Raw genomic sequence first — 24,601 nt, 5'->3', positions numbered from 1 at the left:
TTTTATGGTAATTATCTGATGAAGACAAACAAATATTCCTTATTTACCTTAAATGAAACTAGACCTTGACCCGTCCGACCGGACGGGTATTTTATTTTATGTTTTTAGTTTTTTTAGTTTATATTAAATGATGTATTTGTAGTATTTAAACAAAAAATTTATATTAAATTAATCTTTGCAGTTATAATAAAAATAAAAATTAAAAATTTAACAAAATATTATGATATAAATTTTATCCTAATTAAAATAATATTGAGGTGGGTCATAACTTTTTCCATTTTCAAAATCTTAGCATCCCTTAAAACAAAGAAAATAAATTTATAAATACATAAATATATAAACATATTTGGAACTATAATATCTACTAAAATAAATTTGTTAAAGAAAAATAATCTTGCGCTGTTGTTGTTTATTTCTAGAACTTGACCCGTGACCGTATAAATATTTGCTTTCACTTTAATTTTTTTCTTTGTACTAATGGTATAATATATATTTGTAAATTAAAATATATAACATAATTGTTAATATAACATTTTAAAGCATAACCATTTTATTTATTACTTTGAATAATTATATTTTGTGATTTTAATTGTCTATTATATCACAATGTATCATATAAAAATCCAATATTTATAACTAATTAGACTTATATTATGAAACACTATACTAATAATATATGAATAAAGTATTTTATATTTTATTTATATTGTATATAAATTCATTATGATGTGTAATATTTTATATTATTATTTATTACTAACAAATATTAAAAATATATAATATGTTAATATAAAATATATTAGTAAATCTATTTCGGTTAACATTTGATTAAGGAAATATATTATTTAAATTAGGAAAAACATTAAATACTTAAATCTATTATTTAAATTAGAAAAATACAAGCTAGTTTAAAAAATATTTCAGTGGTATTCTAATGTAAATAAATGGTAAAATTAAGGGGTATTTTTATTTTGTACTTCTCTTTTAATAATATAGATTCTACCACTTAATTACTTCGAGTTTTGGAAAACAATATTTTTTATATTTTGAGAATCTACAACCTCTTATTGGTGTCGTCATTCTGGTCTTCTATTGTTCTTACGAAAATCTAAACACCTATTATTAATAGTGTGCTTTACAATATTATTGTTGTTATACTGTTTTCACTAGGTATTGTCATCGAAAGACATGCAACAGAGGAGTCTGTGTAGAAAATAGATATAGCTATGATACTAAAGTGGTTTTGATCAAACAAAAATTATAAACTAAGGGAAGTGTATGACATGTCATTATTACGTAGGTCTCTTTGTTTTTATTTTCTTTGCAACACTAGGTGGTACCCGCGCCATGCGCGGAGTGAATAGATTAAATAGAGATTATAATTTTTAATCTATAAATATTAGAAAGGTAAAAGTTATAATCACAAATATTTCATGTTATATAATGAAAGATTGAAGGACATTGTGCATGTTTATAAAAGATAAGTTTTGATTTTTTTTTAACTTGTGTAATTGGTTAGGTGTAATTGGAGTAAATTTTATGAAAGTAAATCTATAATAATAATTTACAACTTGTGTAATTGGTTAGATTTTTTATTTTTTATTTTAAACTTGTTTAATAATGTTTCTCAAGTAAATCCCTCAAATTTCATGTGTGATTTTTAATTAGCCATGTGAATTTAAATAAATTTATAGTAACTTTCCTTTATTAATCGAAATCAAAATGCGTTTGCATATATCAGTTTTCTATTTTTTGGCTATTGCATAAATTACGGTCAAATTTAAATTAGCGAAAGAAATCAATTAAATTAGTAAGTTATTTTCATTAATTTAGCGATTCGATTATTCAAAAGTTATATAATTCAAGTAAATAAATAGGGAATCAATCGAAGAATTTAAATTCAAGTAAATAAATAGGAAACCAAGCCAAGCATTTAAATAAATTGCGGACTAAATAGAGATTAAAACTTTTAATTTATAAATATTAGAAAGGCAAAATTTATAGTCATAAATATTTCATGCTATATAACGAAAGATTGAAGGATATTGTGCATGTTTATAGAAGATAAGCTTCGATATTTTTTAAAAATAACTTGTGTAATTGGTTAGGTGTAATTGAAGTAAATTTTATGGAAGTAAATCTATATGAATAATTTAAAACTTGTGTAATTGGTTATATTTTTTAAAAAATTTTTAAAAAACTTGTTTAATAATGTTTCTCAAGTAAATCCCTAAAATTTTGCGTGTGATTTTTAATTAGCCATGAGAATTTAAAATAAATTTATAGTAACTTTCCTATATTAACCGAAACCAAAATGCGTTATGAAGATTGCATATATCAGTTTCCTATTTTTTGGCTATTACGTGAATTACGGTCAAATTTAAATTAGCAAAAGGAATCAATTAAATATAGAAATCAAGATCTATTGGATTTGATATTCAAATGCCATCAAAACAGTAATTATTTAATATCTTGGGTTGATTTTATTTACTGAAATTTAAATTCTTGGGTTGATTCCCTATTTATTTACTTGAATTATGTAACTTTTGAATAATCGAATCATTGATATTAATGGAAATAATTTACTCATTCCTAAAAAAATTATAGAAGTAGAATTTTCATATTCATATAAAAGTAGATACAAGGTAAATATATTCTTTTGATTTATAATATAAAACGTTTAATGCCAAAACTTCATGGATTAATATGCACAAAAAATTAATGAATATGTTGTCTTCGATATACAAAACTCATGTTTATATAGGAAGAGCAACATATATCGGAGACAACATTTTTATATGAATGTTAATCACATATGAGAATGAGGTTAATTAATAAAAATTCTCCTCAAATAATAAGAAAGGGAAGTGATGCGTTTTCGTGAAATAGGTATTATAAGATCCGTGATGGTCACGCAAAAATATTGAGTGAAATATTATATTTTCGATTAAGGTAAGTATTTCAACACAATTGAATTTTGTTTCCTTTTATACGTTTTGAATATTCTTGTGTTTCCTTAATATTTTGACCAATTAAGCGTAGGTTGTAATTTGAAATATCGAGTTTGAATCGAGTTACTTGAAATTCAATTGTGTTTCTTTTTTCTTTTGACCAAATAACCAAAATATATCTGATATCCGTAACGTTTAATTTTTTTTTCCAACGTTGACAAAAATGTTGCATTATAATTAACGTTGAAAAATATGTTCATAAAACGTTGGATTATAATACGTGTTCCTAAAATAAGTAGAAAATTGTTCTTAAAATTATTCCCGTTTCTTTAGTTGCATTATAAAGAAATTTGATATTAATTTAAAAATGTTGCATAAGAATGTTCAAAAAATGTTGACTCGGTTTCAAAAATGTTCATAAAACGTTGCATTATAATATGATTTGATCTTAGTTTAAAAATGTTCATAAAATCTTGCATTATAATTCACGTAAAAAAAATGTTCATAAAACGATTTGATAGATGTCGAACTTATTTTGTTGCCTTTTACAACAGAGTTAATATTCTGACTGTCATAAATACCCGTTTTTTTTTTCAAATCGGATTGTAATTGTAAGCATATAGTATAATGTATATGACCAATGGCATTTGGTTGTAATTATTCTAGGGAACAAAGGGTTTTTTGAAAAAGTTAATGAGAATGCATGAGGTGATGACACATAGGAAATGGCACTCATGTAATAAACACATGAGGCCAAGGTTTATTTCTTTGAATGTTCCTCCTTTAATAAGAAAGGGATTACTTTTCTGATTTTTTTTTGCGGAAGAATACAAACGGTTCTAATGAAAAGAAGACAAGATTGACTAACTATGTTTTAGTTTGCACAACATTTTGAGTCCAACTTCATATAACAGTAAATCTAAATTGACAAAATGATGGATAGATTTTAGCAAGCCTATTTAGAACTTTAAATTAGATTCAAATAATTTAACTCCACTGATAAAATCCAATAAATTAAAATTATTTAATGTATAATCAGAGAATTCAAACATTGTAAATATAGATATAGGAATAGCAGCGCACAAAATGTGAAAACTCATCGTTTTAAAACTATAAAGTATTTATAAATATATTTCAAAGTAGGTTTATGAAACTAATCATACATTTTTAAAATATGGGTAAAAATAAAACTTAAAATATTACAAAATAGTTCAGCTAAATAGATTATTCTTTTTTTTTTAATTTTCTTATAATTAATATATGACCATATGTTATTTTAAAATTATATAAACTTTATATAAATTTTATAAATTAACGCAATACATATTAAATTTAAAATAATTATTTTCTTAAACCAAAATATTATAATTCCATTCAAAATTAAGATCATACATTATAATACAGATTAAACCTATATATTAAGTTTGTCTTGAAAATTATTCTTCATAAGCTCAGTCGACTAATATATTAACATAAAAAAAAGAAAAGCACATACATATAAAATGTAAAAAGGAAAAAGTTAAACTTTTAACATACACAAACTTTTAACATACACATAAAATGTAAAAAAGAAAAGTTAAACTTTTACATATAATAAATGATGGTTCTAACAAATTAGATGTCATCTATAAAAAATTAAATTTATTAATAAAAAATAATTCTGCGATTTTAAAGCACAAGTCAAAATCTAGTTTAATAATTGTAAACTGAAAGTGTATATTTGAAAGAAAAGAAAAACTAATTACTGAAAATTAAAGATTCAAACAAAGAAATAGTTGCGAAAAAGCTACTAAAATACCGTCACGAAGACCCATTTAATTAATAAGCCCACTTATTGTTTCTGGAAGATAAAGAAGACGTTGGCAAACGTGTAAATAGTTTGAAAAAGCAAGGTCCTTTAGCGCAAAGACAATTTTATAAAATAGAGCATAGAGTTTACACTTTTCTTGTCCTCCTTTATGGTCTTGTCTTGTCTATCTTGTTCGTCCTCATTCGTTTTAGAGCATCATCAATTCACCAAAACAAATTAATTTTTTTTTATTTCAGTAAGCTTTCTCGTGTAGATTTTTCTCTTCAAAGTCTTCAAACTCGCTCATCGTGACTCACCCTGACTCGTTCGAGTTATAAAGTTTCCATTTTCATACTCAAAACCAATGGCTCATGAGAACCTTTCAGACCAAACACCTTCGGATGATTTCTTCGACCAAATCCTCGGTCTTCCCAACTTCCCAGCCTCTTCAGCCGCCGGTTTATCTGGTGGGTTAGGCGGAGGAGGAGGAGCACCGCCGATGATGCTGCAGTTGGGTTCAGGCGAGGAAGGAAGTGGGTTTCACAGTCAGATGTTTCCTTTAGGTTTGAGTCTTGAACAAGGGAAAGGACCTGGCGTTCTTAGACCTGAAGGTGGTGGTGGTCTTGGAAGTGGGAAACGATTCTCAGATGATGTTCTTGATCATCCTTCTTCTTCTATGAAACCTGTAAGTAAACTTCTTGGTTTGCTATGGTTCGAACTAGCTGTGTGGTTCATCATGTTGTCTGACATTGTTTAATTATCCATTCTTACATCTTTTGTGTTGGTGGAAGGTATTCCCTGGGCAGCCGATGCAACAGCCAGCTCCATCGGCGCCCCCACATCAGCCTACATCCATCCGACCTAGGGTTCGAGCTAGGCGTGGTCAGGCTACCGATCCACATAGCATCGCTGAAAGGGTAATGTGATTTGATATACATGCAAGATGTAGTCGAAAGATTTAGTGCTTTATTTATTACCATTGTGTTCATATTTATTGTGGGGAATTATGCTTTTAACTTTGCCACAGCTACGTAGGGAAAGAATAGCAGAATGGATCAGGGCGCTTCAAGAACTTGTTCCTACTGTTAACAAGGTTGGTCTATCTCTTAACCTTGAGCTTCACTTTGTAACTTTTGTCATCTCTTCACAAAGGTTTAACACTTGCTGTTTCTCTCTGCAGACAGATAGAGCTGCTATGATCGATGAGATTGTCGATTATGTAAAGTTTCTCATGCTCCAAGTTAAGGTAATATTATATTACTTGTCTCTACATAACCAATCTAATAGCCTTAATCTTGAATCTAGATTGATTTTTTTTTAATGTGCCACAGAATAATAAACAAAGAACTGCCCTTTTTTGTACTTTGACATTTAGTCTCTCTTCTTTTCACTTTTTGTTTTGTTTCATATTGGAGGATAATCATGGTTTAAGATTAAAATACCATATATTAAAAGCATCAAGTATAATCTTGATGATCACGTTATAATATAAGATCTCTTAGAGCAAACGCTTCTTAATATCAAAATGCAATAGGTTGTTTAAAGCTCCTGTCTAACAAAAATAAAGGAAGTCTCTCTTTACTTTAAAAGATAATGTAGACAGTAAAGAAAATAGTATGCAATGATGGTTTTCTGATTACATAATAAAATATTTTTGTGAAGTTTCCATGCTCATCTAAGAATAGTAAAAGCTTTTTTTCGTGGGATAAAGCTTACCCATTTGAATGATGGTTTATGTCTCTCTTTCGTCAACTTTTGGTAGGTTTGGAGCATGAGTCGTCTTGGTGGAGCCGGTGCTGTTGCTCCACTAGTTACTGATATGCCTTTGCCATCATCAGTTGAGGTAAAAAGAAAATATCAAAGATTTAGAAAATGGGGTTTTGATTCAAACTGTTTGTTAAAACCTCAATAGGATGAAGGGAGTGAGGGTGGAAGGACACCACAAGCAGCGTGGGAGAAAGGGTCTAATGATGGTACTGAACGTCAAGTGGCTAAACTGATGGAAAAAAATGTTTGGGCTGCAATGCAGCTACTTCAGTCTAAGACTCTTTGTATGATGCCAATCTCATTGGCTATGGCTATTTACCATTCTCAGCCTCCGGATACTTCATCATCAGTGGTTAAACCGGAGACGAATCCTCCTCCACCGTAGGATTCTTGTGCAAGTAAGGGTTTGTACAGCAACACAACGACGCATGACTTTGGTTTGTTGATGTTTCATTTCCCTCCCACATCCACTTGTTTGGTAAATTAATGGAGATGGAACCTATGTAGGCAGGGTTTGCAGTAAAAGGGAGAATATGTCGAAAGGGTTTTGAGGTGGACTTTGATGAAAACAACTTTTTATTTTCATGGCTTTAGTGGGAGGTTTATGAAGGAGCTTGAAGTAATAGTAGTGGGAAGGTGTAGGACCTTGTTGAGTTTATGTACACGTTGGAAGAAAAAATAAGTACTTGAATTAGTATTATTATTTATTTTGTATGAATTGGGAGTGCAAATATCGTCTTTTATATTAGAATCTATATTATTAATATGAACTTAGGCTTTATATTGAACTAATAGATCACCTCAAGCTTGGGTAATAGAATAGTCGTTTGGTGTTTGGTGCAAAAAAAAAAAAAGACACATATGTCGTATAAGAATATAAAATATTCTTGCATAAATAACTTATTTTTAATATTAGCCTTGTTGAGAAACATAAAAGTCTTTATTACATAAACCTAAATAAAATCTTGGAAATGAGATAATAACAAAAGAGAATGTTTTTGGTCATTCGTTTAAAAATGTGGTGTAAAAGTATGCTTACAGGCTTCAAACATTACCTGTAGCATTTTTCGCGTTATTGGACCATATAAAACCGGCCGGTTAGAGAACTTAGCTTAGCAAGCATCCAGATCACAGAACTGTAGTGGCTTTGGCTTGCCGAGCAGTGTCATGTTTCCTCCTTCAGGTCCGCACTTGATCTTCTTCGGGTCTTGAGTTCCATGCTGAAACACAAAATTACATAACTCAAAAGTTTGATTTGGGTTCTGAGATACATGTGACCATTATACAAAACCGATTCTAAACTATATATTAAGTGCATCCATACAGTCTCAACTAAACTAGTGACACAGTTGTTAATCCTGATTAGGATTAAGATTTAGAGTTTAGTGTTTTGTTGATTGTGTTAAAAATATATTTTTTTTAAATTCAAGAATTTAAAATTTATCAAAGAGTTTAGGGTTTACCAAAGGGTTTAAGGTTTAGATTTAGAGTTAAGTGTTTTGTTTATGGTATTAATTTTTTTTGAAAACTTTTTTTTTGCAACTACTATTATTTTTAATTATTTGTACTTTTTTAATTTTAAAAACGTAATATAATTTGACAATATTTTGTTTCCTTTTTTAAAAGATATCAGATTTAAAATAACTAAATTTTATTGGTTGGTAAATTTATAGGTTCATCTTAGGGGTGAACCCAAGAATTACTCTCATTATAATATCATAATTAATCAGACGTTAAAAAAAAATTAGGTGCAGATCTTCTACATTCAGAAAACGCTGCGTTTCAGTATATTTTCCTTGGTTAGAAAAAGAATCAAACTTTAAGAGGCGTTATTTACTTGTGTACCCCTTCGTTTGCGTTATTCACTTTTATGCCCCTAACTTTGGCGTCTTTACTCGGATTTGGCTTTCACCGTCCCAACCCTAACCGATTCATCCGAAAATTAGGTTTCATTGAATTCCTTCGATTGGCTCGGGTCGGGAGGGGTTCTCTGATGCACATTCTGAGTTACGGTTGCGTATTGCTCTTCCAGTTTTCCCTCGGCGGCCATGGACGGCGCGTTCAAGGAGGAGATAGAAATCGGGAGCTCGGTGGAGTCGTTAATGGAGCTGTTGAATTCGCAGAAGGAGCTTTTCCACAGCCAGATCGATCAGCTCCAACATGTCGTCGTTACGCAATGCAAACTCACCGGCGTTAACCCTCTCGCTCAGGAAATGGTGCGGCTGTGATTTAGATATCGTGTTTTTTTCTGCCCATTTGTAAATGTGGGTTTGTATCCTTGTATGTTCAACACATTGATTGATCTTCTTGTGTTCAATTTTTACAGGCTGCTGGTGCTTTGTCCATTCAAATTGGTGAGTCTTGTTAGGATTCTGTTTCATTTGTTAATAGGATGGTGCTTCATGCTTACCCTTGTTAGAATTCGTGGGATCTAATGGCAATTTTGTGCATATAAGCCTGGCTATGTATATGTAGTTCCTTGAATCATTTTTCGGTTGTTTTAATACTTCCTTTCTTGGTAATCTAAGTTTGTCACTGCTATCTCTTTCATGATTGCATTCCCTCTTCTCTTTTTTTCTTTCTTATAGTGTATATCACAGATAGTGTTTCAGTTCATTGCTTCTCTTCAATCTTCATGTTCCTTACAACAAGCATACCATAATGTTGCTTACGCTTCATATCTGATGAATTTTTAAATATTTCAGGAAAGCGGCCAAGAGACTTGTTGAATCCTAAGGCTGTTAAGTATATGCAATCCCTTTTTGCAATTAAAGATTCTATTAGTAAGAAGGAATCTCGGGAGATAAGTGCTCTATTTGGCATCTCAGTCGCCCAGGTTTTCTTCTTCTTCTTCTTTATAAGTTTTCTATTTTGGCAATGCTTTTGACTGTTATGTCCGTCATGTTGAGCTTCTCATGAGACTTTGGTGGTATCTCTATTATTTTTTTCGATGCCAGGTTCGAGATTTTGTTGTTACTCAAAAGATAAAAGTAAGGAAACAGGTTCGGCTTTCAAAGGAGAAGGTGATGATGTCCAGTACCCATGCTATACAAGGTGATGGTGTTCCGGAACAGAATAATGCAGTACCTCATGCTGATCCCGTTCCATTGAACTCTATGGATCCGGAGCCATCTTCCATAAGTTGGGGTGAAACTGAAAACGTGGCACTTATGCCAAAGGAGGAAGTACAACAGGAGGATATTCCACCTGATATCAGTGATTCAGACAAATACTTTGTCGATAATATATTTTCGATGTTGCGCAAAGAAGAGACATTTTCAGGACAGGTGAAATTAATGGAGTGGATCATGCAGATACAAGATTCTTCTGTGCTGATCTGGTACTACTTGGGGGTTTTTTCTCACTCTATGTCGTGTTTTATTTTCTTGTTTTCATATTCCCGTCGTGACTGTCATTTTATATGTCTGTGGTCAGGTTTTTATCGAAGGGAGGGGTTTTGATACTTACAACATGGTTGAGTCAAGCTGCTACTGAAGAGCAAACAAGTGTCTTACTACTTATCCTGAAGGTACAAGATTAATTTACTTGCAATAAACAAATTTCATTTTGTTGTATTATGGATAATTGATATATATAGAACGCAGGTTCTTTGTCATCTGCCTCTCCACAAGGCATCTCCGGAAAATATGTCAGCCATATTGCAAAGCGTCAATGGGCTTCGTTTCTATAGGACATCAGGTGTGATTCCTGAAAAACTTATGTGTTGTGTATCTCCCATTGATGTCAAAGTACGTATTGTGATTTCTTTGGTTTCATTATCTGATTTGATGATCAGACATATCAAACAGGGCAAAAGGTTTGTTATCAAGGTGGACAAAGTTATTTGCGAAAATACAAGCTATGAAGAAACAAAATCGTAACATCTCGCAAATTGATTCGCAGAGTCAATTGCTTCTGAAACAGAGGCAAGTTGTGGTTTATGCGTTGGCTAGATAAATTATTTACTTACCTCTCATTTTGTTTTTAGTGACATGGTCTGACAGAGTGTTGTCATGTTATGCAGTATCGCTGAAATCATGGGTGATAAAACCAATCCTGTAAGTGGATCAAAATATGAATCTGTAACGATGTTCACTACATCAGCTCTTTATAACCTAGTTTTGTGCTGTAACAGGAAGATATTCTTAGTCTCTCAAATGGAAGGTCAGACAACGGCAGGTACTAATTGTTGTCTTCCATCTAGAATAGGTTCCCGTTTGATGGTTAGGTTGTTTCATAATATTGATTTTTTTTTTGGTCCAGGAGATTGAAATCGTTACAGGGTCCAGAATTGTTGCTTACTTCTGCAGATGATTCCACCAGGAAACACATGCTTGGTTCTACTCCATCATGTATCCTTGTGTTTGAGTTCTTTTATTTGATTTATACTTTTCTCAATGCATAGGAAAATTTAAGCATATTGAACTCATAATAGGCTTCTTGTGTTACTGAATCGCTGTTATACATGTAAACCTGCTACGTCAAGAGAGCGACCAACTACTTCGTCATAGCTCATTGTAAACCTTGTCTTGTAGTTTTGAGCTCAAAATCATTTTCCTTAGCTTGCAACAGATAACAAAGAACGCAGGAAAGTTCAGATGGTGGAGCAACCAGGCCAAAAAGCTGCTGGAAGGGGTCCTCAGACAGTTAGAATAGGAACATCAGGTAGAAGCCGCCCTATGTCTGCTGATGATATTCAGAAAGCGAAGATGCGTGCTCAATATATGAATAGCAAGAATATTAAAAAGGATACATTACCAAGTGCCATTGGTGATACGAGAACCGTTGTTCCTGAAAATCCCTTGGCTATTCAGTCAGTCAAGGATTCTCCACCTAGTCAGAAAAATGAAGCTAAGACTGAAGAAAATACACCTGAACCTTCTACTGTGCAGTTTCCACCTAGTCAGAACAATGAAGCTAAGACTGAAGACACACCTGAACCTTCTGCTGTACAGCAGCCTGTCACTGTAAATGTCCCGGTTCAGACTGTGAGTTCACCGGCTGTAAATGTTCCAGTACAAGCTGATGAATTTAGAAATAGAAAACTTTCAACACCTCCTAAAAGTATTTCTAGTAAGGTCGGAGTTTTGTTAAGAATGAGCCCACATACTATTCTAAAGAATTGCAAGAGAAAACAGATTGAATGGCATGTACCACCAGGTATACCATCTCATTGACCACTTATGGAAACATTAGTTCACTTGTATTTTGGTGGCTAATTACCTATTATTCTACAGGAATGGTACTTGACGAACTCTGGAGAGTAGCTGCTGGTGCTAATAGCAAGGAGGCTGATGTTCAGAAAAACCGAAACCGTCGAGAAAAAGAAACAACATATCAATCTCTGCAAACAATACCGCTGAATCCTAAAGAACCATGGGACAGGGAAATGGACTTTGATGACAGTTTGACACCTGAAATTCCTTCTCAACAGCCACAAGAAGAAAGTATAACAGAACAACAGGATTCACTTGACGAACGGAGAACTGCTGCTGGTGCTGCCTCAACCTCTTCATCTCAAAGTGGCTCCGTTGAACCTGATTATGAGTTATTAGCCGCCTTACTTAAGAACCCGGATCTTCTATACGCGCTGACTTCTGGTAATCCCGGTAATTTTGCGGGGCAAGATATGGTAAAACTGCTTGATGTGATTAAAACTGGTGCACCAAATTTAAGCAGTAGCTCAAATAAGAAGGTTGAAGAAAATGTTGAAGTTTCCCTTCCATCTCCCACTCCATCAACCAATCCTGGAATGGTGCGTTTTCCAAATCTATGTTACACCCCCAAAGTTCACAAAAATATTTATACTTGCTAAATTGAATCACATGATAATCAGTAATTCGAAAATCATAACATAGTTGAAGAAAAGGAACAGTTATACAAGCTATAGCTATCTCAGAACTGGGACTGTGATTCTTTAGCTGTTGGATCTTACTTAGTGACCTCAAGTGTTTACTGATTTTTATTCTTTTTCCTCTTTTGCAGAGCGGGTGGGGGCAAGAAGTGACTCGGAATCCATTTTCAAGGCAAACCCAAGTTGGAGCCGCAGTTGCTAGAATGAGTACTCAGCTTCCTGTTGCTGCGTCTATGCAATGGCAATCATCAAACGGACAATCGATCCCTCAACATACTCCATCAGCATATAACTCATTCACATTGCCTCACACAGAGAGACAGCAACAACCTATGCAAACAAGACTTCATCAGAGTCAACATCTTCAACAACAACCAATCTCGATGGTCAGGGAATCAGTAGGACAGATGGACATAGGTACATCGGCTTCATGGAGGTCCCAGCAGAGTCAGAATAGTTACTACTCACATCAAGCAAACGGGGTTGGGTCGGCTGCTTCTTACCAAGGGAATGAGCAGTACATGAGTAGTAGTAATCCAGGATATGAATCATGGAGTCCTGATCATAGCCCAAGTAGAAACCACCCTAACATGAGGGGACAACAACCATCGAGGAAACATGACCCGTACTGGAACCAAAATAAAAGATGGCGTTAAAACATATATGAGACTCTTGTTTCTTTTGATACCAAATACTTGTTTTTAACTGTTCCATTAGCATCTTGCTGTCATGAGAGGCACATGTGCTCTCACAAAAGATTCATAAGAGATGACAAACTAAAAGATTCCGTGACATAAGCAAACTCAATTTTACCGTCAATTGGTTTCAAAAGTAACTGTTTGACACCCCCCAAAATCATTTAAAAAAAATGCTAATTCTAATTTGCAAAAGAAAAGCAATGTTCCGAACTCTAATTTTTTCTTGCCCAAATTCAGTTGTGTATTTTTATATTTAGGTGAATTTGCTTGGGTGAATTTAAAGTCTACATTGAATGACAAAATTCAAAGAATATCCATATAATAATTAGAGAATAATACGCCACCTGCCACTTTTCATCTTGTATATTACAACATGAATCACTTATTTAAACTAAGGCACTTTTTTTTGAAGTTCATGTAACCATTGATCTTTAATTTATTTTGAGGGTCTAGGTTTGTTGTCACATCTTCAATATAATAATACCTACTTAACTTTACAAGCCTTAGATCAAATGTTGCATTTTTTTATATCTTGTACATATTGCAATATTTCTCTTTACCAAAAAGTATCTTGTGTTCTCAATTACCGTGGATTCATTTGGGTCCATCACTATCCCGATCATCACCATCGCGACCATCACCATCACAATCATTTGTCGCTTGTCTTGGGTGCACGTCCCCTTTCTATCTTTTGAGAAGAAGTCTGTCCATTTCCATAACTGATTTGCTATTTTGTGGAGTGGTGGTATGTTCAGGCCTAAAAATGAAATAGACTTAGTTTTGCAATTTTTTGATTTGCGGATTGGGTGCTCCACACTTTTTTTTTAGAAACATAAAATTCATTCATAAAGAGAACTTAAAGGGTTTTAGGTTAAATGGGTCGAAAAGCATGCATTAGCAAGCCTATCAGTCGGACTATTACAATTACGAGAAATGAAAATAAAACAATAGGAAGTAAACAGAGAACTTGAAAAAAGGCTAGATCGTCAATATCAGCGAGAACTCCGTGGAGTTCTGGCAGGCGTCAGCGAAAAGAGAACGCTCAAACGAGCACTTGAAAATCTGTGCGAACACAGATGTTGAAGAGGTTAAGAGATGCAGCATGCAGCAGAGCTTCTCTGATCGCGAGAGCTTCTTCCATACATGGTGAGAATACGAAGGACTGAGCCACGGAGCCTCAATAAACCTCCACACTTCAAAGTGACTGACTCAAGCTTTCGATTATCCTATAAGTCTTTCTACATATTTCTTTTGTGTCTTATTGTTTTTTTGTTTGTAGAAAAAATTTGGTTAACTCTCCTTTTAATTTTAGCCCAAATGTTTGAGAATGGATGACTAATGTTTTTAAAAAAAGTTCTCGATAATCACTTTCAATCTCTTAATATAAGGGATGTGCTCATGTAAGATTTAAATTCATATGGGATTTTTGGAAGCAAATGTTTAGAGAACAAACCCATCGTTTCCCCCTAGATCTAAGGGTGAGCTGTAGCCACCGTGGACTTGCCTGTTTTGAGGAGACGTTTTGCTCCTCCTGCATCTCACCTCCATTTCAAAGCTTCCACTGAGTTCTTTGAGACCTATGTGGACGTATGTGCTTATATTATTGATCGTGTGGCCGGTTTGGGGAGTGTATTGTACCGCACGCGCTTGATCAGAGTTGTGCTTCAAGCAAGTGTGTGTCTGTTTGTTTGGTCATGAAGTCCTATCTCCGAGTGGTCGCAAGGCAATTGTTTTCAATGCGGTCCCCCTCGACTAGCACCGGAGCGCGTATTGCCAGCCGTCCGTTGTCGCTTAACGAGAGACCTCCGGGTTAACCGCGGTAAATCATAGGTCTTTGGACCTTCTCCTCTATCCTCTCGGGTTTAGGAAGTGCTTTGATTTGGACCAATATTGCTGATGTTTGTTGCTGAATTGTGTTTCATTGCTTGGCTTTGTTGGACAAGCATTGAATTTTTGATGCTTAGGGTTTTTTTTAAAATTGTTTTGCAGCCTAAGCATCGGTTTGGCTCTCGAGCAAACTGGATTACAGGCTCAAACTTGTAATCAAACCATCATTATTGACTTAATGACATTTTAGCAAAAAAATAAAGATTTAAATTCATTCAGAAATTAATATACATATACTAACTTTTGAATAAAATTTGTTTTTTTTTTTTTTTTTTTTGAATAGTTTAATTTATTTTAGTGTTACAAAAAAAAAGGAATAGTGTAATTTAGTTTAATCTGTTTGACGTTTTGATTTATTTGATTAGTACAAAATTATTATGAACTAAGAGAATCTCTATATTTAAAGTTTCAACATGTTCTTTTTCAAAAGCAAAACTTTAAATCTAATTTCAAAATTATTTATAATTTACGCTATGATCTTTATATTTGTCATAATTAATGTAAATCCATAAATTTTTTATAAATGACTAGCACATATGTAAAAACATAACAATAATTTTAATGAATAAAATTTTACACTAAAATAGAAAATTATAAATAGAAATACATTATTAATATTAAACTACAAGACAAATACCTCATTATTTCATACAACTATTTTTGTAATGCTTCATCTTCGGTTATACAAAATTTGTTTGAACAATATTTTAGAGGCTCCGGAGAAAATTTACTAGACTATTAGTGGTGTTGCAATATTTAAATTTGTGTAATAATTATGTTTTCATGTATCTTTTTAAAAAAGTTTTTTTTATTAATTTTCTTTTGTAATATTCTTGTTTTCTAATTCTAGTTTTAGAATATTATAAATTTTATTTTAAAGTTTTTATTTAACTGTATGTGTAAAATTTGATTTTATAAAAATAAATTTAAAAAATTTATGATAAACAAAAGTTTTCAAAGATTAAAACGATAAATGAAAAAAATACTTAAGAATCATAAATGTGATGTGTAATTAATTATAAAGAACAAAATGTAAATAAAAAGTTGAAACTTCAAATTTAGAATTTTGAATGGTTTTACTACTCAAAACTATAAATTTGAAGATTTGAAGTTTTGAAATTTCTTTTTAGAGAACAAAAAGTTATGTATTTAAAATTGTAGAGTTTCTTTCGGAAATGCTCTAAACTAGTTGGTTCTCTGTCAATATTCAAATAGTTTGGTTAACTAAAATTTTACTAAAACTAATATAAGTTTTTGGTTTTGGTTTGTTATTGACTAAAAACTCAGGTTTTCGATTATTTTGGTTAAAAATTGATTAATTAAGTTTATAATTTGGTTAGAATTGATATGGTTTGGGTATCTTATATATTAAAATAGAAGTCATGACTTCTTTCATGTGTGATTTTCTTAATATGGACCATCGTTTAGAAATCTTATTAAATGTATTTTATTAAGACTAATAATACATAGAATCTTTAAAATACTTTAATCATAATATCTTTTGATATATTTTCATTTTAAATATAAATATATTTATTTTAAAATTCTAACAAATCTGTTTAAAAGATTATTACAAGATCTTCATCTTCAAAATTATATTTAAATATTTTCACTAATTTCAAAATTCGTTTGAAATATTATTATACATTAATAAATTCAGTAATCGTTTATAAAATGAAAAATAAAAAATTCTGTAGTATTTTATATATTAAATAATCATAATCAATCATATTACAAGAAAATTATTATATTGAGCTAAATATAATAAAATTGTATTAAATTTATAAATTTTATTTTCGTAAGTATAAAATATTTGTGTTAAAAAAATAAAATCTAATATATTGATAAGATGAGTTAACATTAGCAAATTATATAATGCATGTATAAAAATTAACATGTATTTCTTTAAAGCTTATAGTATAAAATATTTGTAACTACTTTAATCATAATATATTTTCATTTTAAATATTATATATATTTATATATTATATTTTAAAATTCTAATAAATCTGTGTAAAATTATTTTAACAATAACTTAATGTATTTTAAGTTATCGTTTATAAAATAAAAATAAATAATCTATATCATATTTTATCTACTTTATAGTCATGATCATGTTAAAATACATTTATTATGCCTAAATAAATATGATAAAAGTATATTCAATTGATAAATTTATAAGTTTTATTTTCATAAATATAAATTATTTATTTTAAAAATATAATATGGTGATGGAATGGCTTAAAATTAGCAAACCATATAATACATGTCTAAAAATTAACATATCATAGACTTTTATATATACAAAAATATTATCTAAAATGAATAAGCATAAAAAATATTAGTAAAAAATACAGCTTTGAAACACGGATCAGAATTTAGTATAAATATTTATTTTAAAAATAAAATATGATGATAAAACGGGTTAAAATTAGAAAACCATATAATACATGTCTAAAAATTAACATATCTTAGATTTTGTATATAAAATAATATATTATCTAAAATAAATAAGCATAAAAAAATATTAGTAAAAAAATACAGCTTTGAGACACGGATCAAAATTTAGTATAAATTAAATACAAAATAATTTTCAAATATGTTTTCTCATGCATATATAAATTTGTTTAATAACTAAATGAAAATACAATAAGATAAATAAATAATAAGAAGTGAAAATACATACAGTTTTAAACAATTGATTAATTATAACATGTAAATTATAAAATTATTGAATTTGAAATAGTTATATAAACATTTAAGTATATGATTAACATTAAAAATATATACCACTAATGTTTAAAATAATAATTTATGTATAAAAAAGTGAAAACTAATAGCTAAACTAAATCGTAACGAATAGGAAGCCTAATTTGGAACACGTTAAGCAATATAAAGTAATGGAACTAGTTACTGATGATTACTGGCAAACAACAACGGGCAACAAACAAAAAACAACACATACCGGTAACGGAAAAACTATTTAACCTGTTAATTGCATGATAAATTTAACAGTACAATAAGTGTTTTATTTTCATTAAAAGATTAAATATTCATGTGTTGATGTTTTAGAATTTTTGATCAAAAATTTTCCCACTAAATTTAATAATTGTACTTTTTATAACTGATCTTAAGAGAAGTTAACTAATAAATTTTGAAAGTCTGAGAGTCCTAAACTGTGTGCTCATTCCGTAACATGTTCGTGTCAAAGATGAAAGATAAAGTCTCAAAAATGTCAAAAACTTAATTTGGTCAAAAAAATCAATTGTGTACTAATTCGTTACAAGTATATCTCCAATTTCAATGATGAGATAAGTGAATTGATCCATTTATGTTCAATGAGAACCTGAAAACTAGTTTCAAAAGAAGAAATAATAGAGGAAAAATAGACTTGACAAAGGTAATTGTAGAGAGAAGAGAGCCAGATGATCAGATAATTGTAGTCTGAGTTTTGGTCGACAGAATAATTCAGAATAAGAGTAATCATCATTCCACTGGCTCTATATTTTATCAAAACTCAAAAAAAAAAAAAACAATATTTGTAAGAAACTCTATTTGTAAAGGGAAGAAGGCTCAGAAGGATCCATTGGTAAAATTTTATAATCAGGGTTATAATCATAAAATAGGTAGATTTTCATCATCACTGCCTTCACTACAAAGCCCTATTTACTCCAAAAAATCGAAGATTGGAAATTTTGTAAGAAACACTAAAAAAAAAATGAAAACAAATAAAAAGACAAAGCAGGGGGGAAAGAAGAAGAACGATTCAAACAAGAAGGTGATGAAAGAGTAGAGAAATAAGCATGAAGATAGTTCTCAATTGATATGGTTGAGGTAAGTAGAAGATGGAGTTGGAGGCGGGTATATATATGACTATACGAGGATGGAGGTGGCTAGGGTTAAGAAGTGTATTAGCCTATTAGGCCGGTTGGGTTATAAGTTATAACCTCTGGGGGCTTTCCAATTCTTAGGTAGGGAATTTATTTAAAACCCGGTCCATTCAAAGTTTGGTAATGATGCCACGTGGCAGATCATTACCGAGACGAGAAATAAAAAGAGAGAAAAATATATATATTCATTTAATTTTCCGGGAAAAGAAAGAAAGGGGAAGAAAAGAAGAGCAGAGATGACGGTTGAAACGCAGCGTATTGTGAAAGCGCAAATGGGGAAATTTCGTCGACGACTTTGGTTTTCTCGAGAAAATTTACTTAAAAGTAAAAAAGAGGGAGGGGAAGGAAGAGACCAAACAAACCAACCCTAAATCGAAGTCCTCGTCGAAAATGAGCCACTTTTGACTCCTCGTCCTCCTCCGTTCATCATCGGCGATCTGAGACTTGGATCAATCTGATCTCGTCGTCTTCACCCAAGGTATATCCGCATTTTAGCTTCCGCCTTGTTTGTTTCTTCAGTAACTGTCTAGCTTGGATGGAGTTTGATATATTTAAATCTTGCTTTAAAGGCATTGTTCAATATCACTAGTTTATAGATGCTTGCTTTCATGCCTTGAAGAAGCGCATAAACCCCTCACTGTCTACGTTTGAGTGTTTAGTGCCTAGTAAATGAGGTATTTACATTAGTCGAGAGATGTTTTAACTTTGAAGGCTACTACTCTCTTCATTGTTCAGTATCACTAGTATGTAAATGCTTCCTCTCTTACTACTGTTTGAATTGTGGTGCTCCCAATCATTCTTACTAGCTGTCTATTCCTCAGTTTAATGCCTTTTACATACCATGATCATCTACTTCTATATGACTATATAGATGGTACTATCTGTTAACCTAGTGTATTTAGTCATTCCACTGCATGTGCTTCCGTGATGTTATTTCTCCCAAGTTTGAAATCTGTAGACCTTGTTGTTGGACATTGCACTAATGGAGTAGAAAAATTAGAATACATTAATAAAGTTCACTATAACTAAAATTTCATGTGAATTCTATATGATTAGATAGATTTATATATTATCTCATCTTGCAACAGATTCGTTTCGACCCATCTTTCTTTCTTTGTGTATGTGACCAACCAAGCCTTGTAGATTATTTATGCAAACAGTTGTACTTTTGTTGCTTGATCATCTATTGTTTTCATTGTGATGAAATGGGCAACCCACTTTTTGACATATATGAATCAGGAATGGATCAATACGGGCTGCCAGTACAGAGAAGAGAGATGAAGCATAAAGGGAGAAACGTTGTATGGTCCGTTGGAATGGACAAGTGTCTGATCGAAGCCTTGGCTTTCCAGGCCCAAAACGGGAACAAAGTTGACAGATGCTTCAACGAGAACGCATACTCCGCTGCTTGTCTTGCTGTTAATACTCGTTTCAACCTTAACCTCAATAGCCAAAAAGTCATCAATCGCCTCAAGACAATCAAGAAACGGTACAGAGTCATGAAAGACATACTTAGTCGTGATGGTTTCTGGTGGAACGCTACCACCAAAATGATCGATTGCGAAACTGATGAGCTCTGGAAAAGATATATTGCAGTAAGTATTTGACCTTCTTTTTTTTTTTTAAAGAATCATCTCTTTTTTTATTGAAAACGGTTGGAACAGGTACACCCAGACGCGAAAGCATTCAAGGGAAAGCAAATTGAGATGTACGAGGAACTTAGAATAGTATGCGGTGACCACCATCAAGCCCCAGGTCGATATGCCAAGGTGAAAGCTGAAAGCAATCATCACCTAAACGACTTTAAACACTTTGAAGAAGGATCTGTTTCATTCCCTTTACCAAGCTCAGAAGACAATTATAGCGATACAGATGGAACAGAGTCATACGCAGGAGGAGGAGGAGGAGGGGATGATGAGTATTTGCATGAAGAGCCTCAAGATCTCCCTCCTCGAAATCCTTTAAAGCAGCCTCTTAAACGACCTAGAAACTCAGATCCTTTCCAAGAAGCCATGTTAGCGGTTGCTTCAAGCATTCGTCGCCTAGCTGATGCAGTGGAAGGAAGCAAAAGTTTGATCAACACAGAGGAACTGCTTGAAGCAGTGATGGAGATTGATGGATTGGAAGAAGCGAAGCAGATGTATGCGTTTGAGTATCTGAATGGTGATCCGGTGAAAGCTAGAGCGTTCATGGCTTATAATAGCAGGATGAGGAAGTTGTTTTTGTTTCGACAGTTTTGGTGGTGGAAGTAATAACACAAAATGTGGATTTGCTTGCTTCTCTATGACCTAGTAGTAGAATTTTGTTTTAAGGTAATTTAAAGTCTAGAGTTTGTGTATTCCGTGATTGTTGTCTATGGTAAAATGATTTATCCCAAGTAGTAACATTGCAAAACCAATGTTTCAGTCCTAACAATTTTGTAGTCGGGCAAAAACCAAACCCAATTAAAAGAAGAAATCGAATCAAAATTTTATAAATAGTTGATTTGTTTTTGATTGTCCGAAATATTCTAACTGAATCAAAATCAATAGATAGCTGAATATATAAAATATAATTTTATATTTAAAATATTAACTATATCTATTGAAAATATTTATAAATATATACAAAAGGAATTTACTCATAGTTGTTTAAATTATCTAAATATTTTTATTTAAAATATTTAAATTGGTTTGGTTTAGCTCAATTTACAACTGCAGTTTCGTTGGGTTTAACTGAATTTTAGTATGGTTGGTCCGCTTGGTTTCTCTAAAATAAATCAACTTAATCAATTGATCGGAGAAAAATAACACAACGCAACTGACACGTTATCTCCCATTTTCATCATTCATCGATCATCACCATCTAAAAACCATGCAAAATACGAATTGTTTTGAAGACTGGTAAGGAAACATGATGAAGTCACTCTCTTTTGTTCATCAATCCTAAACTCATTCTTCTTCTCCACTCTCTCTTCATCAACTTCTTCCAAGAATAAAATTGCATGTTCAGCAAACATCAAGAACCAGACAATATCGTCTCTGTCATGAAACAGACGAGAACGGTCTCTTGGGTTTATGATTAACTTTCTTGTGTTTGGTCTCATGGAGAGCTTCTGGAGAAAGTGAAGCAAGATCGGAAAAAGAGGATTGAGCGACGAGCTGTTCTTAACTCTGCTGTCAATGAAAATGGTACTTCTTGTCACAATCAATCTTTCATCTTTTTGTTGTTGGTTTTTTTTCTGTGTTCGAGAGAATTGCAAAGTTTGGATTGTGTTTAGAAGAAAGTTACTCAGACTTTGAAGTTACATGTAGCAGTAACCTGAAGAATCAACAGTCTTTATAGTTAATTGGTTTTGTTCCAATGCCTGCTTTTGTTTCACTTAGTATCCTCGAAGGCAACAAGAAGTAATCAGAACAAGTTGATGAAAAGTTTACTCTTTAAAGGACAAATATATTTCCTCTTTGTGCTATGGTCTTCATAGTTAGTTAATTGGCTTTGTTCTAATGCCATTTACATTAAAAAATTACTCTGGTTTTGTATGCTTACAATGCTACATGAAGTAATCATAAGATATTTATGGACAAGTTTTACTCTTTTACGGATATATGGGTCATTCTATTTTGTATGAAAAAAGCCATGAAAAACAAGTGAGAGGTGAAAGGTTTTTACTCCCAGGCACGTAACTCGAGTTCAGTCTTGTCCAGTGTATTTTCGGAGACATTCTCTTTATTCTAGCAAAAAGTCAGACACCTTTTCCCCCACTTTCAAATAACTTTCCAATCCTAGAATATCATCTGGTCCATAGTGCGAGCAACCCTTTTATACGCCGGGCTCAGCCCCCGACCCGGGTTGGAGGGTCCTTTCCTCGCAGCTGGAAAAGCTGCTTGTCTCATCGAAAGGGAGCAAATATGAAGAATACGAAAGGATATGCCAGAGCGGAAATCTGCTTCACTGAGAGAAAAGGGAAGATATATCTCTTCAGCTGATTTATTTGGAAACATGGAATCATGTACGAGTCTGTATACAAGTCTGCCTCATAAAGTATTGTTCTGCAAGTTACTTTCAAACAAGCAAAATTTTCAAGAGCATAGAAATTTTCTCTCGTGTCCTGTTTAGTGCCTCCCAGAAATCCAAAGAGCAAAACCCATTTCAAAAACCATGGAAAGAAGACTTTCCAAAGATGCAAAAGGAAAAAGAAACGCAAATAACCCTCTCCAACCACCTCGCGCAGGATGGATTAAAGCTCAGGCTCCTGTTAACAATGACCGCTATAACAAACTCTCACTCACAATCATCGGGAGAGTAACAAAACGTACTGCTCAAAAAGTTTGGTCGCTCATTCCCATCTTCACTGAGATGTGGAAGCCCCATGGAAGACCAATGGGCTCAGACCTAGGGAATGGATGCTTTCAATTCCAGTTTGAGAACGAATCAGACCTAATAGGTGTCTTCGAAAAAAGACCATTCCATTATGCTAAATGGATGGTTATCCTACAGAGATGGGAACCTACTACTGCTTCCTCCTTCCCATCTCTCATCCCTTTTTGGATCAAGGTTCAAGGGATCCTGATTCACCTGTGGGCAGAGGACACAATCGAGAGTCTAGGTGCTGATATTGAGATTTTTGAGAAAGCGGAAATCAATGATTTCTCAGTGAAAAGGCGTGTTCAGGTCAATCGCCTTTACCACTGATAAAATCCTCAATTATTGAGTACCCGAATGATGATGAGGTTACAGCCTCCTTCATTTATGAAAGAATTGGTAAGCATTGCTCTAAATGTTTCCGATTCGACCACAAAGTTAAGATTGCCTTATAGCAAAACACTAAGCCCGAGGAGAACAAATGCAGGCACAGTCAACAAGAGACTCGGTTATAGACGGTGCTAGGAAGGAGGTACAAAGTCTGGCCCCTTGAAAGATCGGAACCATATCGTTTTGCAGCTTCCAAAGATGAAGAAGTGGATCATAGAAGACAACATAGACATGAGAGTGGGGAGCAAAGGCACAGAGTAAGACGCTCTGGAGAGCGTTACAAGCCACACCATGATCAAGAAAGTCACTCCAGGTGAGCTTACAAGGAGCCTCCCCGAGACTGGCACTCTTGTTACAGTCGCTCCTATAACAAAAGACATGAGGGTTCTCATCACACCAGGCTTACAAAAGATGATGCTAGACATCGCATTAGCACCCAAAACCGGAACGATCATTTAAACGCTTCAAGAGATAGGAGAGTTAATTGGAGAGATGAAACTAGCTTTACAAAAATTTCTAGGGAACAGTCAGCTAGAGGGAATCCTCCGCAGACATCAATCACTCCCACACAGCGCAAATCGTTTGACGAAGCACTAGGGGACGTTAGAGAAGCTATGGCTCAGTACACTCAGGTTGCAAACCCAACTGAAAGTGCATCAAGAAGAAATAGAATGTGCAGGGCTGAAGAACCTGACGAATTTGAAATAGTAGCAGCAGGGATAGTCGAAAACACTATGGGAGAAGTCGAAAACTCTCAACCGAACAATGTCCTCTGTTCAATGGGGGATAGAGTTGGATCAGAGACTATACCCCCGCCGCTGAAAGAGTCTCAGTAAGCCAAAGACTAGGAACACAAGTAATTCTCGAATCGTTACCAACTAATAGAGTCCCAGCTCACCAGATGCTTGGAACGCAAAAAACAACTAAAGGTGAGCTACAGAGTAACAATGTTACTCAAACTAAACGCAAACCAGGATGTCCCCCGAGGAAAAAGACGGACCAATCAAAATAGAAGTTGTTGGTAGGATCCA

General features: G+C 32.9%; 4 protein-coding genes and 2 non-coding genes across 6 annotated transcripts; 4 read left to right on the top strand and 2 right to left on the bottom strand.

Moving 5' to 3' along the window:
• Positions 1–4,891: 4,891 nt before the first annotated feature.
• On the top strand, positions 4,892–7,225 carry LOC125596348 (transcription factor UNE12-like). The gene is made up of 6 exons (XM_048771524.1): positions 4,892–5,425; positions 5,532–5,657; positions 5,768–5,833; positions 5,921–5,986; positions 6,503–6,583; positions 6,653–7,225. Exons 1-6 carry the CDS (start codon positions 5,105–5,107, stop codon positions 6,890–6,892), a joined length of 900 nt encoding a protein of 299 aa, XP_048627481.1. The 5' UTR covers positions 4,892–5,104; the 3' UTR covers positions 6,893–7,225.
• Positions 7,226–8,404: 1,179 nt separating this feature from the next.
• On the top strand, positions 8,405–13,180 carry LOC125596347 (homeobox protein LUMINIDEPENDENS-like). The gene is made up of 13 exons (XM_048771523.1): positions 8,405–8,723; positions 8,834–8,861; positions 9,213–9,343; positions 9,465–9,847; positions 9,943–10,036; positions 10,113–10,206; positions 10,304–10,433; positions 10,532–10,565; positions 10,643–10,686; positions 10,771–10,859; positions 11,080–11,667; positions 11,745–12,262; positions 12,493–13,180. Exons 1-13 carry the CDS (start codon positions 8,556–8,558, stop codon positions 13,015–13,017), a joined length of 2,826 nt encoding a protein of 941 aa, XP_048627480.1. The 5' UTR covers positions 8,405–8,555; the 3' UTR covers positions 13,018–13,180.
• Positions 13,181–18,369: 5,189 nt separating this feature from the next.
• Positions 18,370–18,442, bottom strand: LOC125596353. Its single transcript, XR_007331007.1, has one exon. It is a non-coding gene; the product is annotated as a small nucleolar RNA Z155 (small nucleolar RNA).
• A 70-nt stretch (positions 18,443–18,512) lies between these two features.
• Positions 18,513–18,599, bottom strand: LOC125596352. The gene has a single exon (XR_007331006.1). It is a non-coding gene; the product is annotated as a small nucleolar RNA R41 (small nucleolar RNA).
• A 483-nt stretch (positions 18,600–19,082) lies between these two features.
• Positions 19,083–21,213, top strand: LOC125596346. Its single transcript, XM_048771522.1, has 3 exons — positions 19,083–19,314; positions 20,076–20,431; positions 20,501–21,213. Exons 2-3 carry the CDS (start codon positions 20,078–20,080, stop codon positions 21,086–21,088), a joined length of 942 nt encoding a protein of 313 aa, XP_048627479.1. The 5' UTR covers positions 19,083–19,314; positions 20,076–20,077; the 3' UTR covers positions 21,089–21,213.
• Positions 21,214–22,976: 1,763 nt separating this feature from the next.
• Positions 22,977–23,510, top strand: LOC125596349. The gene has a single exon (XM_048771525.1). It carries the CDS (start codon positions 22,977–22,979, stop codon positions 23,508–23,510), a length of 534 nt encoding a protein of 177 aa, XP_048627482.1.
• Positions 23,511–24,601: the final 1,091 nt, after the last annotated feature.

The sequence above is a fragment of the Brassica napus genome, unplaced genomic scaffold (genome assembly GCF_020379485.1).
Source record: "Brassica napus cultivar Da-Ae unplaced genomic scaffold, Da-Ae ScsIHWf_119;HRSCAF=207, whole genome shotgun sequence".
Classification (NCBI taxonomy): Eukaryota; Viridiplantae; Streptophyta; class Magnoliopsida; order Brassicales; family Brassicaceae; genus Brassica; species Brassica napus.
This window is presented reverse-complemented; position numbering and strand designations above follow the sequence as displayed.

Coding starts and splice junctions, on each gene's coding strand:
- LOC125596348 (XM_048771524.1), top strand. CDS start 5,105: ATGGCTCATGAGAACCTTTCAGACCAAACACCTTCGGATGATTTCTTC. Junction 5,834..5,920: donor TTGTTCCTACTGTTAACAAG/GTTGGTCTATCT, acceptor TTCTCTCTGCAG/ACAGATAGAGCTGCTATGAT. Junction 5,987..6,502: donor TTCTCATGCTCCAAGTTAAG/GTAATATTATAT, acceptor AACTTTTGGTAG/GTTTGGAGCATGAGTCGTCT.
- LOC125596347 (XM_048771523.1), top strand. CDS start 8,556: ATGGACGGCGCGTTCAAGGAGGAGATAGAAATCGGGAGCTCGGTGGAG. Junction 10,566..10,642: donor TGGGTGATAAAACCAATCCT/GTAAGTGGATCA, acceptor GTGCTGTAACAG/GAAGATATTCTTAGTCTCTC. Junction 11,668..11,744: donor TGAATGGCATGTACCACCAG/GTATACCATCTC, acceptor ATTATTCTACAG/GAATGGTACTTGACGAACTC.
- LOC125596346 (XM_048771522.1), top strand. CDS start 20,078: ATGGATCAATACGGGCTGCCAGTACAGAGAAGAGAGATGAAGCATAAA. Junction 20,432..20,500: donor TCTGGAAAAGATATATTGCA/GTAAGTATTTGA, acceptor CGGTTGGAACAG/GTACACCCAGACGCGAAAGC.
- LOC125596349 (XM_048771525.1), top strand. CDS start 22,977: ATGGAAAGAAGACTTTCCAAAGATGCAAAAGGAAAAAGAAACGCAAAT.